At 47.4% G+C, this 16,607-nt stretch overlaps 1 protein-coding gene across 1 annotated transcript in view; it reads left to right on the plus strand.

Moving 5' to 3' along the window:
- Positions 1-3,224: 3,224 nt before the first annotated feature.
- Positions 3,225-16,607, plus strand: part of Laptm4b (lysosomal protein transmembrane 4 beta) — a 45,371-nt gene continuing 31,988 nt past the window's right edge. Inside the window, exon 1 of the mRNA XM_050162536.1 lies at positions 3,225-3,518. Coding sequence (XP_050018493.1) covers positions 3,420-3,518 — 99 coding nt within the window. The 5' untranslated portion in view covers positions 3,225-3,419. The remainder of the gene's footprint in view (positions 3,519-16,607) is intronic.

A 16,607-nucleotide genomic window follows, 5' to 3' on the forward strand; every position in this document is an offset into this window, starting at 1 on the left:
TCTTCCTCAGGACAATTGCAACTTAACCTACAGGTCACTGTCGCTGTCCTGGCAGGAATTAGTGCATTCTAAAGAGACGCTCGTGTCTCTTGGTTTATCAGACTATGAAACAATGGTCCCTTTCAAACTGGAATTTCCCCAGGAATCTCGTGCTGGGGGAAGGAAGAGGCTTGAAACTGGTGCCAGTCGGAGGAGGAACTTGTTCTAGAGAAAGGGCTCATACAACTTGTCAGGCCACTTTGCAGGAAACAGAGCAGAGACCATGCTGGGTAAGGTGCCAGCTTGCCTGCTTATTCACACTGCACTGGCCTTCTGCTTAAACCTAACCTTCATTCAGGCCCCCAAAGGTGGATTTGGGGGTGCCACTAGACCTCTTTGTCCCTCTTCCCAATGCCACACTGAATAAATCTCCTTTTTATGTTTCTCATTAGTATTTGCCAATTTAATTGTCCTATTGCGGACCGGTGGTCAGACCTTGCTTGTCAGGGCTGCTAGAGACCAGGTTCTGACCCTAACAACTGCTGTGATTTCAGCACCTCTGGGAAGCCCTCCATGATCTCCCCAAGGCTTTGATGTGGATTTCCAAGATATGCAGTGTTCAACACACAAGTGCCTAGCCTGCTTTATGTCCTTTCGTGTTTATTTCTCTGTGTTCCTCCTCAGCTAAACTGTGAGCTCTTTGCTATTAGTGGCTATTTCTTGCTGTGAAACGGCAGCTGCCCTGGGCTCCAAGGATGGTTACTCCCAGATACAAGGAGAAAGACACTTCCACAAGTGACCTATTATAACAAGCTGTATATTTTAAGGTGCTCAGGTACTGGCCAGTCTGCTGTCTCACCCTAGACTGGGATTGAGAGAACACACCATTGGGATAGCTTTTTAAGGTCCTTTTATGGGGGGAAAACCCACAAGGTTAATAAAGCAAACAAACAAACAGCAACAAAACCAAACACAACACAAGTAGCTGCTGGTGTGTTTACAGAGGTGAGATCATGGGCGGTTAGAAAATTATAATGAAAAAGCAAGAATTTCGGCCAGGTAGTGGTGGCAGTATTGAGGCACATGCCTTTAATCCCAGCACTCGGGAAGCAGAGCAGGTGGATCTCTGTGAGTTCGAGGCCATCCTGGTCTACAGAGTGAGTTCCTGGACAGCCAGTGCTCTTACACAGAGAAACCCCTTCTCAAAAAACAAACAAACACAAAAGAATTCTATAGAATGAACATGCTAGAATATACATCACATAGGTGGGGAGTCATATGTCATGGGGTTGGCAGTCATAATTCAGTGTAGATTTAAAAAAAACATATTTTGCAAGACACATCAGGTACTTCTTTTATTTTTTTCTTCAGTTTTTCTAGACAGGGTTTCTCTGTGTATCCCTGGCTAGAAAGTTATTCTTAACTAGAACTGGAAACTAATCCTCTAGGGTGATTACAACATGACCCCTGTTCTGAACTGAAGCCAACATGGTCCCTCAGAAAGTCCCAGACAAAAAAGAAAAGGGAAGCCGGGAGGTGGTGGCACACTAGCCCTTAATCCCAGCACTCGGGAGGCAGGCGGATCTCTGTGAGTTCGAGACCAGCCTGGTCTACACAGAGAAACCCTGTCTCGAAAAACCAAAAAAAAGAAAGAAAAGGGAGTAACCCGGCTGTCTCCAAGTTTCTGGGGAAGCCTTAGTCCTTTTTGTTGTTGTTTGTTTTTGGAGATAGGGTCTCTCTCCATAACCCTGGTTACCCTGGAACTTACCATGAAGACCAGGCTGGCCTCAAACTCGCAGAGACGTACCTGCCTCTGCCTCCCGCCTCCCTCCGAAGTGCTGGAATAAAAGGTGTACACCACCACACCTCTCTTAGTTCTCTCGTATTCCAGTAAGGTCATCCCAAAGACACTGTAGAGGTTTGGTTTACTAAGCTTCCCCTGTGCACATCTTTCTCCAGCTAGCTTCTACTCTATATTTTAAAATCTATAGCAATTTGGCAAACGTGACTTCATATCCTGAATAGTAAATTTTCTGAAATATAAAGTTTATTTGAATTGATGTGTCATTCGCTTAACAAATCTGAAATTCTGGCAGGAAGAGAGCGGTAACTATGAGTTTACCAAGGCTGTGAACAGTCAGCATCTTTCAATGCACTGTTCCCCATCTTATATTTCCGTTCCCTTTTTGAGCACTAATGCTTTTCCAGTTACAAGTGGCTGCGGACACAATTATATGCTTTTTTTTTTTTTGCAACCCTGAGGCCGAAACTCATAATTTCTTGCAAGCTAAGATAACACTCTGCCAGGAGAGGAAATCCCTAGCTCGTAAAGATCCCAAAGAGAAAATTATCTCTAATGTATTAAAGAAAAGTAACAAATACTGAGCTTTTCCAAGTCCTCCCACAGTAATAGCTCTGCTCAGGGACCTGCATTTGGTAACCCTGGGGATAGAACCTACGTTTAAACTATAAACCAAGAGCGTGGTAGGTGCATGTCTTTGTGAAACTAACCAATCTTATTTCACATGTACTTAAATTTAAATCGAACCCGTTTTATTTCTTGTTCCAAGTCTGAAATAAAACTTTCACACGGACTTTTAATCTCATTTATCCGAGATTCTTAGCTATCACTGTGGTCAGAGGCTAAACCTTGGCTGCGAGCCTTCAAGACAAAACACCAGCTGGAAGGAAGTACCTCCCACCCCCATCCTCTGGGCGCTTCAACGCTGTGTGTTGTTGGGTCTTGCAAAGATCTCCCGGCAGTAATTGTTTCTTTAGAGCTTCAGTCATTATTAAAAATGCTACCGAAGCACAGTGAGGATGCCCTTGACACACATCCTATTTTCTGGGAAAAGATTGCTACCAGAGTAATTGAGCTGGGAAGCTGAGACAAATTGCTCTCAGCGGGTTCCGCAGTGGTTCAAAGTACCGCAGTTGACTGGAATCGTACAGACCACGCGTTTTCCCTTCCTCCAGTTTGCAAGATAACTACGGTCCCAGCACGGCATCCACCGATTATCTGCAAGCTAGATTCGAGGCAAACACAGTCGGAACGAATCCGAATCCCAAGCAAAGTTGCACCCATTGCCGAAGGAAACCCCTGGAAGCCTCCCTGAGGGTCCAGCAACCCCGCAACTATTTGCGCAGCGTGCCCGGCGCCCGCAGCTGGCTGGAGCCCGCGGTGACATCACGAGCCCAGGCAGGCCACGTGACCCAGGCCTCGCCTCCCCCGCCCCCTCGCGTCGCCGCGGTCTTGGAGCTCAGTGTCCCGCCGCAGCCGCCACTCGGAGCTCTCGGGGCAGCGCGGAGCCAAGGGCCGGGGCGAGCGGGCCTGGACGTCGGAGCGTGCGGGGGAAGAGGTCCAGGAGCGGGCGACCGGGCTAGCGGAGCCGGGACCGACGCGGACGACGCTCTCGCAAACTTGTGCGCGCGTCGGAGCGATGAAGATGGTCGCGCCTTGGACGCGGTTCTACTCGCACAGCTGCTGCCTGTGCTGCCATGTCCGCACCGGCACCATCCTGCTGGGCGTCTGGTACCTGGTGAGCGCGGCCGGGCGACGAGGGGGCACCCATTCCGCGCGCTGCGCAGCCGGCGCCGCTAAGTCGCTTCCAGGTCGGCCTCGGCCTGGGGTGCTGCCCGCGATCATCCGCCTAAAGTTGTATTATTAGAAAGTTAAATCTCGGGGAGAGCCGGGCTGCGGTGGCGGGGGCGTGGGGATGGGGCGCGGGGGCGTGGGGAGGGAGCGCAGGGCCCTGGGGGTGTGCGGCGGGCGGGTCCACCCCGGTGCGGCTCCGCCGTGAGTTCGCGTCCCAGCAGAAACGGTTGGGAAGTTCTCGCCCCTCTTGAGTGGGTTTTCCCGCACATAACTTGTTTTAAAGCCTTTACACCGGGAAGGCGCCGTCGTGTGACTGCGTCCCAGTCGGCCTGGAGAAGCCATCTTACACCCACTCAGGTTCCTGCCCGTGGACAGGTGCTCCCTCTAAGCCGGCACGGCGGGCAAATGCAGTTTTTAAAATGGCTTTTCAGGTTGGCGCTTTTAAGGTCTCATTTGTATAGAAAACAAGCGGCGATTCTCGTGGCCAGCCTGATGAATTCTTGCACTGTGGAGCTACCCTTGGCTGATAGTTGGCAGCCCTGGACTGCACCAGCCTCGAGTCGATTGCTCTGCATTTGGGGTTTTGTGACATCATTTTTGGGAGTTAAATCAGAGCTCCTTTGCAGTGAATAACGCTGCAAGACGAAGAAGTGCCTTAAAAAGTGATAGTTATGTGGCATATGTAACTTTTTTTTATGAGAATGCATTCTTATCTCCCTCAGCACGAATGGTCTTTTTTCTTTTGGTGGCTCGTATTTAATATTTGATAACTTAAGAAATATATAGTATATCGAATTATAAACTGCCTTGTGCCATTTTAAGCAAAGCACTCATTCCCCTTCCTTGTGATGCTATTGTGCTATTTATAGTCTCAGATTTCCTTTAGTTGGACTCATTATGGCCACATAATAGAAATTTTTAGCCTTAAAAGCTTTCCAAAGATCGTTGATATGTGTAGGTTCTGGCTGTACAGTGTGAAAGCAGATTGAACGTTAGTGCATTGGCTCAACCCCGAGTTTTCTGAAAGCCAAGGAATTCGCAGAAATTTAAAATAGAACTCAAACAGTGCTTTTGCGGATGGCCAGGGCAGACAGTCGTCTGCAGATGTCTGGGTCTTCCTTGGAAGAGTTCAGATCTGCAGGCTTGCAAGTACATCATCGGTGGATGCAATTTGTAAAATCTAGGGCATTGCATTAGGCAAATGTACTACATGATCTCCAGGAGAGATAAATCTACTTGAGCCCTGCAGTTGGCCGTCGTCCAACCAGGCGGCATTGGTGATAAAAGCCGAGATCCTCTCAGGCTTCCTCTCCCGTAGGAACCTGCCCTTTGTGGGGTGTGTGAGCTTGGAAATGAGGCCTTCTGCAAGATCGCTTCCAAGTAGACAGGAAACCAGGGTGAAGTACTCACCATGTTTCTGCAAACATCTTCTTTATTTCACAAGACTATTGAAAATTTCTTCAGTAGTTGAGTTCCTGTATAGCTTTAAATATAATTTGGTTTTCTAAAACCTTGATTTCCATCTTAAAAGGCTGAGGTGGGTGGGGTATAAGGCCTAAGGAAAAGCCGGCCCTCCCCCTTCTTCCACAACACCCCTTTCTCTCTGCAGGAGAAAGGAGAGTTTTCTGGGGAAGACTAAGAGTGGACGGGTTCAGATGAGAGTCCACTGTGCCAGATGAAATGATCGTTTCCTGCGTGTTTCTAATTGCTGTTCCTTACCCTGCTGTTCACTGACGAGGTCCTGCATACTACCTAGTGTGCTCCCTCAGCTAAACTTAAACATTCCTGGTGAAAACGGAGGCTAAGAGCTTGCGGCTTACACAATCCTTGGTTTCAAGAGCTAGCTGGCCCCTCCCCCGCCCTGTTAAACCTTTAAGAAGTCGTGGTTTTGTCTTGACTATCAAAGGTTTCCAGAAATAAAACATTGATTCAGCTATTAGGGATTTTTCTTTGTTTTTTTTTTTTTTTTTTATGAAATGACCACTTGTGTAAAGTGAGATCCAGTTGTTCCTTGTATGGTTCAGTGGCAAATGTATGTTCCTGTCTGACTAAAGAAGGTTTTGAAGTTTTCTTTTCCTCTTTTCTACCTGGTCCCAGCTCAGCCTGTCACCGCCGGGGAGCCGGTCACTTTGCACAGATTTTACTGTATGCACTTGTATTCTGTTCCTTTCCCGTAAGCGTAACTCGGCGCCTCCTCCTGTTGGAATGTATGAATGGTCTATGTTTGTTGCTTCATGATGTTCTCCCAATACACTAGACCTTATTTGTCTGATCGCTGGATTGAACAGTTTCTAGTTTGGGGAATGCTGTGTGTGTGTGTGTGTATGAGTATACATATATACTATATATATATATTGTTTTTTCTTCAGCTGCTCTGAGCATCCTTAAACCATACACCAGGTTTTGTTTTTAGATATGTGTTTGTATTTGCAATGGGTAGATACTGTTGACTGGAACCGTTGCTCACTGGGTGAAGTCTGACTTGCCCAGTGCTAGCCAGTTTTCCAAAGAGGTCGGTTCAGGTCCAGTTTGCTGTTAACTACAGATGATGGGTGAAGGACTCGTGTCTCATAGTTCACCAGGGTTTGGTGTTGTCATTCTCTTAGATTTTGGCATTCTAGGGGTGTTATGCCGTGGTGTGCTGGTGTAATTTGCATTTCTCTCATGAAGAGTGATGTGGAAGGGCTTGACTTTGGTTATGAACCAGTTGCATGTCTTTTTTTTTAAATATTTATTCATTTATTATGTATGCAATGTTCTGTCTGTATGCCTGAAGGCCAGAAGAAGGCGCCAGACCTAATTACAGATGGTTGTGAGCCACCATGTGGTTGCTGGGAATTGAACTCAGGACCTTTGGAAGAGCAGGCAATGCTCTTAACCACTGAGCCATCTCTCCAGCCCAGTTGCATGTCTTTTTATTGGGCTCTGTCCCATTAATCTGTAGAAACTTTACATACTTGGATACTAGATCTTTAATATGTACGTGTGATTGTAATCTTCCAGACTCTGGTTTGCGTACTCTTGCATGCTTGGTCTCAACCTCCTCCATCCTTCCTCCCTTCTTTTCTTCTGTTTACTTACTTACCTACTTACTTATTTTTACTTATTTATTTTTTAGTCTTTGTTTTTTCAAGACAGGGTTGTCTCTCTGTAGCTTTGGAGCCTGTCCTGGAACCAGCTCTGTAGACCAGGAGACTGGCCTCAAACTCAAGAGAGATCCACCTACCTCTACCTCCCGAGTGCTGGGATTAAAGCTGTGCGTCCCCACTGACCGACATCATTTGGATGATCAGAAATCACTCAAAAGTTTGAGACTTTAAGATCAGTTTTTGAAGTTAATACTTCCTGTATCCTCTGAGGTCGAAGGCTATAGTGTTTTCTTTCCAGAAGCTGTGATCTTAGCTTTCCTGTGAGGTAGGGGCTGGCATCCATAGCTTACTCAAAATAGCAGCTTAAAGCTGAGCATGCTCATGCCTGTAATCTCAGCACTCAGGAGGCTGAACCGAGAGAACCGCCATGAATTTAGAACAGCCTGGGTCTCACGAAAGAAAGAAGTGCGCAGTAGAGTGATGCTCTGTGTTCTTTCTCCAACAGGTCCCCCGTATTCAGGGGTTCACTGTTGTCGGTCTCAGTGTTTGGGGCTGTATCTGTAATGAATATATACAGTCCTCCATCATCCGTTAAATAATACAATATAGTTATTTATGTCATATTTACATGGTATTGGTTGTAAGTAAGCTAAACACGCGCTCTAAGGAGACATGCAAAGCCGTTTTATACAGACGTGAGTGCTGGAGGAGTTTGGCGTCCTCCCCTGCTGCCCAAGTTTTCCCATACTTGTCTCTGACCATAGATTTAGACTCGCAGCTCAGTGCCTGTATTTTTACTGTACACAATTCTGTGTATGAACATCTACCGGCATGTATGTATGTACCTGCTTCATGTGCATGCAGTTCTCGTGCGGAGGTCAGAAGAGGGTTACAGTCCCTCTGGCAGTGGACAGTGAGCTAACATATGGCTGCTGAGAACCGAATTCCAGTTGTCTGCAAGAGCCATCTGTCCTGTTGTAAGGAGACTGCTTGTTGGTTCCCAGCTGCTCAGCCCTGAAATAATCACACAGAAACTATATTAATTAATTAATCTCTTCTTGGCCCATTAGCTCTAGCTTCCTATTGGCTAACCCTTATATCTTAATTTAGCCCATTTCTAGTCATCTCTGTATCGCCATGAGGCTGTGGCTTACCTGGTAAAGTTTTGGCGTCTGTCAGGCAGGGCTACATGGCTTCTCTTTGACTCCACCTTCTTCCTCCCAGCATTCAGTTTAGTCCCGTGTCAGTCTCCCAATCCCTCAGTGTAGGTTGTTTTTGTTCCCAGTACAGTATTTCTGGTAGGGATCCCCATACACTGGGCCCCAGTTAAAATTAGACCAGGCCAGACAGCGCCTTCTCACTAGGGGCCCTAAGCTTTTCTGGAGATAGTGTCTTATCTGTCCCTTGACATGGAATGCCAGATTTCACCTGTGGTGAGCTCCTGGAATGTGAAACCAGCACACCGCTATGTCAGTGAATTGGTGAAACTGTCGCCGAGATGTGATAAATTCCACAGTCCATGGCGTGCGTCCTCCTTCAGAGGAGTCTAAAGATGGTGGACCGGTTTCAGTTCTGCTCTTAGTCAGGGCAGCCTGGTGAATCTAATTTACAAATGACATTACAAATTCCCAGTACTAAAGGAACAGTTCTCCATTCCAGGAGAGTAAGAGATGGGCTCGCCGCTCATACGGTCCTGTGTTAAGGTCTTTGTTTCCCTTGCCCTTTCCCTTGCGGTCTGTCTTATTTCTACACTTGGTCAAATGATCAAGAGCCGCCTGTTTCAGCCTCTGTGTCTGGTATAGGTAAAGCTGCTGCTATCTGGTTCTTCTGTTCCCAGAGGCTAGAGGAACAGGGTAATGGGACAGGACCACATCCTGCCTGACCCGTGGCCTTTCTGTATCATCTTTGTGTGTGGTTGGGACTTTTCACCACTGTGTTTGTGGGGGACCTCTCACCATCATGTTTGGTCCTGGTCTGTGAAAGGTGGAAAATGAAGGCAGGGGAAATTTGGGGGCCATGAGAAGGAAAAGTAAAGCCCTTTACATTGGATTCCAGTTGAAGCCTCTTGTCCATAGAGAAGCAGGGCTTGACGAGGCCGAACACCTTTCTCTCTTCCTGTCCGTAAACCTGCAGTTTCCTGGGAATGTCGCAGAAACCCACTGTATAAGAAAAGATTGTGTTTGGGCAGTAGTGGAGCACACCTTTAATCTCAGCACTCCAGAGGCAGAGGCCTGAGGATTTCTGTGAGTTCGAGGCCAGCCTAGTCTACAGGGCGAGTTCCAGGACAGCCAGGGCAACACAGAGAGACCCTGTCTTGAAAAGGAGCTGGAGCACTTGCTCCTCAGTGCTGCTATTGGAAATGATATGAGTTCACTTCTCAGAACCCATGTCGAACTGTTTACATATTCTGGGAACTCCAGTTCCTGGAATTGGGCGCCTTCTGGCATCTTCAGGTATCTTTGTACTCAGGTGCACTTACCTAGATGGACACACACACATCATTAAAGATAAATTGCAGGAAATAAATTAAAGAGCAGTGAGGAAGATCCCCTACTCCAGCCTTTGATCTGCACACATAGTAATAGAAAAGAAAAAAAAAATCATTTTAAGCTTTGAGATAAATATAGCAGGATCCTGCTGACAGCTGCCAGGAGGAAGGAAATGGAGAGAAAGCCTTGCCTTTAAGTTAGGCATGGAGCGCAGAGAAAGTCCGGAGTGTCAGGGGAAGCATGCTAGGCTTTTGGCTGATATCCAGAAAGGAGAAGGGAAAGAAAAGCACATTGCAGGCTTCAGATCTGAGTTCAGAGGGCACCTGCTCCCAGACTCTGGTGCCGAGACAGAGGGTTGCACCGAGGACAAGTGGTTAGCGTTAGAGATAGTTTATTAGCAAGAGGGAAAGCAGGCTAGATGTGACCACAGAAGCCTTTAATCCCAGCTCTCTGAGTTTGAGGCCAGCCTGGTTGACTTAAGTTCCATGCCAACCAGGGGCAGCATAGGGAGACTGTCTCAAAATACTTAATACAGGAAAAGCACGGATGGGAACAGGAGTGGGCTGGGGGAGGGGGGGAGCCCAAAAGCTAGAAGGAAAAATTAGAGCGAGATTCCAGGAATAAGGTAAGGGTTTCCTTACGGGAGCATGACACCTTACTAGCTGCTGTACTATCAGCTTCCCGCCAATCATCAGCTTTCCATAAATCCTCAGGAAGGGATAGAGTCTCCTGAACTGTTCCCGTTTCATGACAGGGTGTTGACAGGCCCAGGCTTGTAACAGCTGTCTGGAGAGTGACTGTCGTACTGCCTTTGCAGAGGACCCTAACTCAGTTCCCAACACCAGTGTTGGTGACTAACAATGACCTGTAGCTCTAGACCCAGGGGTGCCACCTCTATAGCACCAGGTCCACACACACATTTAATAATAATAATAATATAAATAATAAATTAAAGGAGTGCAGTTGTCATCTCTCTCCTGGACCATACCTCTCCCATATTCCTCTGGCTTTTCTGTTCTTTCCTCCTTTGGAGGCTTGAGAGGCACTACAGAGGACCACAGCCGAGGCCACACTGCTCTTTGGGCTGAAACAGTTGTTTGGAACGTAAGGTGATCGGCACATCGTGTCCATTTGATAAAACAACTTCAGTAGCGTCCGTGTGAGAGTCTGTGACCTTCCAGACATGAGCTTCTGATTGACTGGTACAATCAATACCGGATTTAAAGGTCCTTCTGTGGAACAGGCATTGGGTCCAGGCAGGAGGGTGGCTAACTCCTGGAACAGACTTGCCTCTTCTGCATGAGGATCCACACCCAAGTAAGACAGCTGGTGATGTTCTATCCCAGGAGCCTTCCTGGCTCCTTCCAGTCCAGTTTCTGTTTGATTTTTCCCTGTGTCCCATGACCAAGGCAGGTGGCGTTTCTAGTCTTAGCATCCAGTTCTATGAGCAACCGGCAGAGGTGGCCATTTTATGTATTATTTTAGGAACCTCAGGAGCCTCTCTTTCTGGTAGATAACCTGTAGCAGGCAGCCTGTACCTGCCATTTGGTATTCCCTTAATAGCCCGTGGTTTCTGGAAATTGTTTCTTTTGACTCTGGTGTATTCCAGGCTGTTTCAGAGTTGCTCTAAAGTCTGTGATCGCTTTGGTTTCCTAATCTTCCTGCCCCCACGTCCTAAGTGCTGGGGTGGCAGGCATGTACCATCATACTGACTTGAAACTTCTTTTCCTTCCTTCTCTCTTACTTTTTTTAATGACTTATTTTTATTCTATGTGCACTGGTGTCTGAGGGTGTCAGTCCCCTGGACCTGAGTTACAGACAGTTGTAAGCTGCCACTTGGGTGTTGGGAGTTGAATCTGGGTCTTTTGGAAGAACAGCCGGTGACTGCTCTTAACAACTGAACCATCTCTCCAGCCCCACAGCTGTCCTCCCCACCCCACCTCACCCCCAGGTAAGATCTGGCTATATTGCCTTAACTTACTTGGAACTGGCTATGTCGATGAGACTTGCCTTGAACTCACAGAAATCTGTTTGCCTCTGCCTCTGCCCCTCAAGTTCTGGGACTAAAGGATTGCACCACCACCACTGGCTCTTTGACTCTTCTCTTAATAAACACTGATTCTGCTTGATACTGGCTCACCATGGGATTCTTTTTTCCTGTTAAGTCAAGAATCCCAACTTCACACAAGGAGTTTCTGGAAAAACTCTGGCTACACGGAGCTGTGTCCCAGGTCTGCTGTTAGGCTGACCTGCTCTCCACCAGAATTCTCATTTCTTAGTTCCCGAGGATAACCCTGTTGTGTAACAGTTATCTCCAAATGAGCATTCCATCCAGCCTGCCCTTTAAAGAGGAAACTAAACAACCGAAAATAGCTTCAGGAACTCCCTGAAACTGACTAGATTCATTAGGCCCCTCCCTCCTGTTGTAGGCAGTAAAGGCAGAGTCCCTCTCCCTCAGAGGAGTTAGCTGAGCAGCAAAGAAAGCTCCGAAACCAGACCTGGGAGAAGTGGAAACCAGCTGAGCTTCCTGGAACAAGTTTGGACCAGTCACTTGGGAAGTACCCTCTCCAACCTGTTGGGTGCCTGCAGGCTGTGCAATGTTTTCAGGTTTCTTAGCTTTTGTGAGCTGTTCCCCATGTCGGAGTGAGCTTTGGTGATACAGCTGTCTTTGAGTCGTTTCTGCTCCTAGAAGTAACCCCAATAAAACTCCTGGTTCACCACGTTGGATGGACTTCGGTGGTATCTGTATTTTGGTCTGTTGTGAGCGCCCTATCTGGGGGAATACAACATGTTTCATTACACAACATAACTGACGGGCACCCCAAAGAACCGAATATGAGTTGGGAGGGTGTGAGTGCATGGTGAGGGGCGTGGGTGGGGGAAATGCCAGTCCACCTGTTCTTTCCCTATGGTGTGTGTTCGTGTGCCTTTGTGCTAGGAGGAAGTGCGTGGTTCACCCACGGTTGAACAGTCAGGATCAGGAGTATCTGTGGGAGGGATCCTAGGGTGGCAGTCTTCGTCTGTGTGGTGTGGAGTAGCATTGCCTGATTGATGAGTCGGGTCCACCATGTGAATACAGAGATGTCCTGAGAACAGTGAAAAGCTCAGAGAAAATTTTGCAGTCTTTGAGATCAGAGTCAACTCTCATCAAGCAGCTGTGGAGGTTGCTGGACCGCTGCTGTGTACAGTTAGAAATGCGTCAGATGGGGCTGGAGAGATGGCTCAGTGGTTAAGAACACTGACTGCTCTTCCAAGAGGACCTGGGTTCAATTCCCAGCACCCACATGGCAGCTCACAACGGTCTGAAGATCCAGTTGCAGGGGATCTGACACCTTCACACCAGTGCACATAAAATGAAGTTAAATTAACCATAAAAAAATTTTTTTTAAAAAAGAAATGTCGGGCCGGGCGATGGTGGCGCACGCCTTTAATCCCAGCACTCGGGAGGCAGAGGCAGGTGGATCTCTGGGAGTTCGAGGCCAGCCTGGTCTACAAGAACTAGTTCTGGGTCGGCACCAAAGCCACAGAGAAACCCTGTCTCAAAAAACCAAAAATAAAATAAAGTAAAATAAAATAAAAAAGAAATGTATTGGAGCTGAGATGGTAGCCACCGCTGTACGCAGTTAGAAATGCGTCTGAGCTGAGATGGTGGCCAAGCAGGAGCTTGTTTGTGTAGAGGGTTAATTGCAACAAGAAAGGGAGATGCAGCTGCCTGGCGTCTTCCGTGTTAGCCTCTGTTTTGACAAGTAAATTAGATAAAAAGGAAGAGAGAGATGGTAACGTGATAAGATCTCTCTTGAGTCTAGCCTTTAGTAGAGAAAAGGGAAACCCTGTAATCCAGGATTCAGGAGACTTATTGGGAGGGATCCAGGAGAGTGGCTGCCGCTGCCAGGGTTGAAAAGCAGGAAACTCAACAGGCATAGAGCTTCTTCTATAAGGCTTCTTAGGGGTGGAGTTTTTCCAGGGAGAAGATTTCCAGGGTGGGGATTGGTCAGATTTCAGTCCCTTGAGCTCGATTTTTATGCTCAGGGAGTGGTTGGTTTTCTGCTCAGGGATTGGTTCACTTTCCTGCTCAGGGATTGGTTGGTTGTCTGAGTAGTTGCTCAAGGGAAGATTTGGCTCTGCTTTCAGGACCAAAGTATGTTTCTTTCACTGGCCCTTTTTTCTCCTTGTGACTCTAATTTCAGGGAAAGGGCATATCTCTTTCACTGACTCTGATTCTATGGCCAAAGTATGTTTCTTTGGCACTGGTTTCAGGGTCAGGGTTTTTTTTTTTTTTTCTTTGGTTCTGGGTTCAAGGCTAAACTATTTCTTTCACTGGTTAGGGTCTTAGAGCCAGGATGTGTTTCTTTCACTGGCTCTGGTTTCAGGTCCAGGGTGGGTTTGTTTGGCTAGCCCTTTTATCCTATAGTAAGTTTCCATCTTTCCTTAAACCAAAGGCTGCATGACCTGAGACGTGAGACAATGAGAGCGAAATCAGCCCCTGATGGACTGGGTTATTACAAAACACTTGGTTTTCTGCTTCTTGGGTTCCCACAGATTGCAGGGGTTGGGAACCATAGAGGAGGGGCAGATGCTATTGAAGGAACTAGGAATAAGAGCTGTGTTTGAACCGCAGTTCTCTGGGCCAGATAGAGCTGTGTTCACAGAGGAGCTAAAGAAAAGGGTGACCCATCAGGGCCCTCGAGGCTGGTGTGAGTCCATTGTTGGGACATGATCTTTATAAATTAGAAAGGCTTTGGCAGAACTAAGTGACTTAGACAGCATGCAAAGGACTCTTCAGGCAAGAGAGCAACACAGAGGGAATAAAGAAAACATAGGGGAGGAAGAGGTTTGTCTGGGTTTCAGGAAGAGGGAGCATTTGCTCAGGAACGGCCTGAAGGCTTCAAAGCCCGAGGGGCAGTTCACAGAAGATACAGCTGATAGAATAATACAGGGTAAGATGATCAAGCCGGTTCCAGGAATGGGTCAGTATCCCCCAGACTACATGTCCCTCCAGAAGGAGGTCATGTTAGGGGTGAAGATGATTTGCCCCAGCCAAGGTGTGTTGTAAGGAGACCACTTGTCTCCCAGCCTCCAGGTAGCTCAGACATGAAATAATCACACAGAAACTATATTATTTAAATCACTGCTTGGCCCATTAGCTCTAGCTTCTTTTTGGCTAACTCTTATATCTTAATTTAATTTATTTCTAGTAACCTGTGTATCGCCATGAGGCTGTGTTTTACCGGGTAAAGTTCCAGCGGGGCTACATTCTATTCTGCCTCCTTTTTCCCAGCATTGTTTAGTTCTACCCCATCAGGCCAAGGCAGTTTCTTTATTCACCAATGGTATTCAGAGCATACAGAGGGGACTCCCACATCAAGGGTGTACTCAGGGAGAGGCAACAGGGACAGCCACAGCCACAGTGCCAAGCCAGGGACCCAGCAGGCACAGCAGGGGAGAGCAGAATTATACCCACCCTTGTTGCTGAGTGGGTCTGAGCAGATTAAGCCAGACCCACCGAGCTCATCAGGGGTATAGAAGTGTAGGGAGGCTCCGTGGAAGAACTTCAGGATGTGGAAGTATAATGGCTCAGAGAGAATGCCTGAGGATGACAGAAAACCAGCTCAGTTAGTGCCTCCTGTCCAGGCTTCCACCCACCCTTGACCTGTTGTGGAGGAAGCAATGGCTACAAGTGACGGAACTTCCCTTGCTGCATTAGACCCTGCTTATGTTATGCTTTAGTGCCTCTGTTGTGAGCTTCTGGGATCACCTGACACTTGCTGAGCACAAATGACAGCAGACCTTCAGAGTGCTCCACAAAGGGAGCAACCTGGCCCAGCTATGTAGCCCACTGAAACCTCTGCACTGGGCCTGTCCATTTAAAAGCAAAAGAAGGGTCAACTCTCCTCTGTCAACGGGAGGTTGAAGAACAGGTCTTTTAGGTCCAAGACAGTGTAAACCCATTTCTCTAGCAGAATCAGACTCAGGGGAATCAGTTCCCACCCAGGTTTCTTCAAAGACAGGAGAGGTGTGTTCCAGGGTAACTGGAAGGGCACCAGGATTCCTGTCTCTTCAAGACAGGCAATATTTACTGCAGTTTCCCCCTTTTGTGTCCAGGGTCACTGGGTGTTGTTTAATCTGGATGGAGGTCACTGAACTGGTTAGTTGAACAATTGTAGGAGCTTGCTATTGGGCCAGTCTTGGGGGAGTTGGTTTGGGAGTTGGCCCATACCCCTGGAAATCTTTGTTGTCAAGCTGAGAGGTAGTCCAACTGTATTGATTGGAGGCAAGACTTTCAGCCAGGCAGGTTCTCCTGATAGAGGATAAGACACTGGCATTTTGCTGGGTTTGTTACCAGAGAAGTGATGGTGATTTTCTATTTATCCAAAAGATCAGGTCCCAACCAGTTCTCTGATGTTAAACACCCTTTGAACTACCTCCAGCAATCGAGACCTATTTATATTTAAATTAAAAATTAATTTTTTAAATTTTATGTGCATTGATGTTTTGCCTGCATGTATGTCTGTGTGAAAGAGTCAGATCTTGGAGTTACAGATAACTCTTAGCTGCCATGTGGGTGCTAGGAATTGAACCTGGGTCTTCTGGAAGAGCTGTCAGTGCTCGTGACTGATGAACCATCTCTCTAGCCCCCTATTTTTAATTTTTTAAAACTTTTATGACTTTTTAAAAAAATATCTGGGACCGACTGGGTGACAGAAAATCTCAGCAATTGTCTATAATTTTTCTAAAACCTAGTGAAAACTGCTTCAAGTCTCCTTGATCAGGGTCACACAGAAAGGAAAATCTGTTTGTTCAGGCTGTGTTGTCTGGCAGCAACCCCCTTGCCCAGTCCAAGTCAGTTAGTTAGTTAGTTTGTTTGTTTGTTTGTTTATTCTTTAGCCTTCTTCAGAGAATGGTACGTTATGGGTCATTGGTTTAAAGGGCGTCATAAATCATAAAGGAGAAAGGAGTGAACTTTTTCCTTTGGTCTCAGCCCAGGGAACATTTCCCTTTCCCCGGGGTTGCTTAGCACCTGTGCTGAGTGGAGCAGAGGGAATGCTCACCTGGAGGAACCGTTTTTCCCTTCTCCTGTGCTCTCCACTTAGATGACTGAGGGTCTGGATGAGGTCCAGCCTCTCTCCATCCCCACCCCTGAGCAGTAGCCAAGCAACAGAGCAAACGTGAAAGCCAAAAGAATATGGGTCCCAAATTTTATTCTTAAAATGTTAGCGGAGCAGCTTCCAGCTCGGCAGAGACGGTTGTGGGTCCCTGCAAGATCCCCGGGCGGTTTATGAGCAGTGGCTCTTCCCGGGCGGGCGGGCGGCCCTGCTCAGCCTCCCAACAGCAGGTGGGCGCCCAAGCCGCAGGGAGAGCCGAGTGGCGGGTAAACGGCGGGTAAAGGCACATAGATACAGAAAATAGGTGTAAACGTTTATTAAAGGAGTGAGGGAGAGAGAGAGAGAGAGAGAT

Source organism: Alexandromys fortis, unplaced genomic scaffold (genome assembly GCF_014885135.2).
Source record: "Alexandromys fortis isolate MF-2015 unplaced genomic scaffold, M_Fortis_MF-2015_v1.1 scaffold_17, whole genome shotgun sequence".
Taxonomy (NCBI): Eukaryota; Metazoa; Chordata; class Mammalia; order Rodentia; family Cricetidae; genus Alexandromys; species Alexandromys fortis.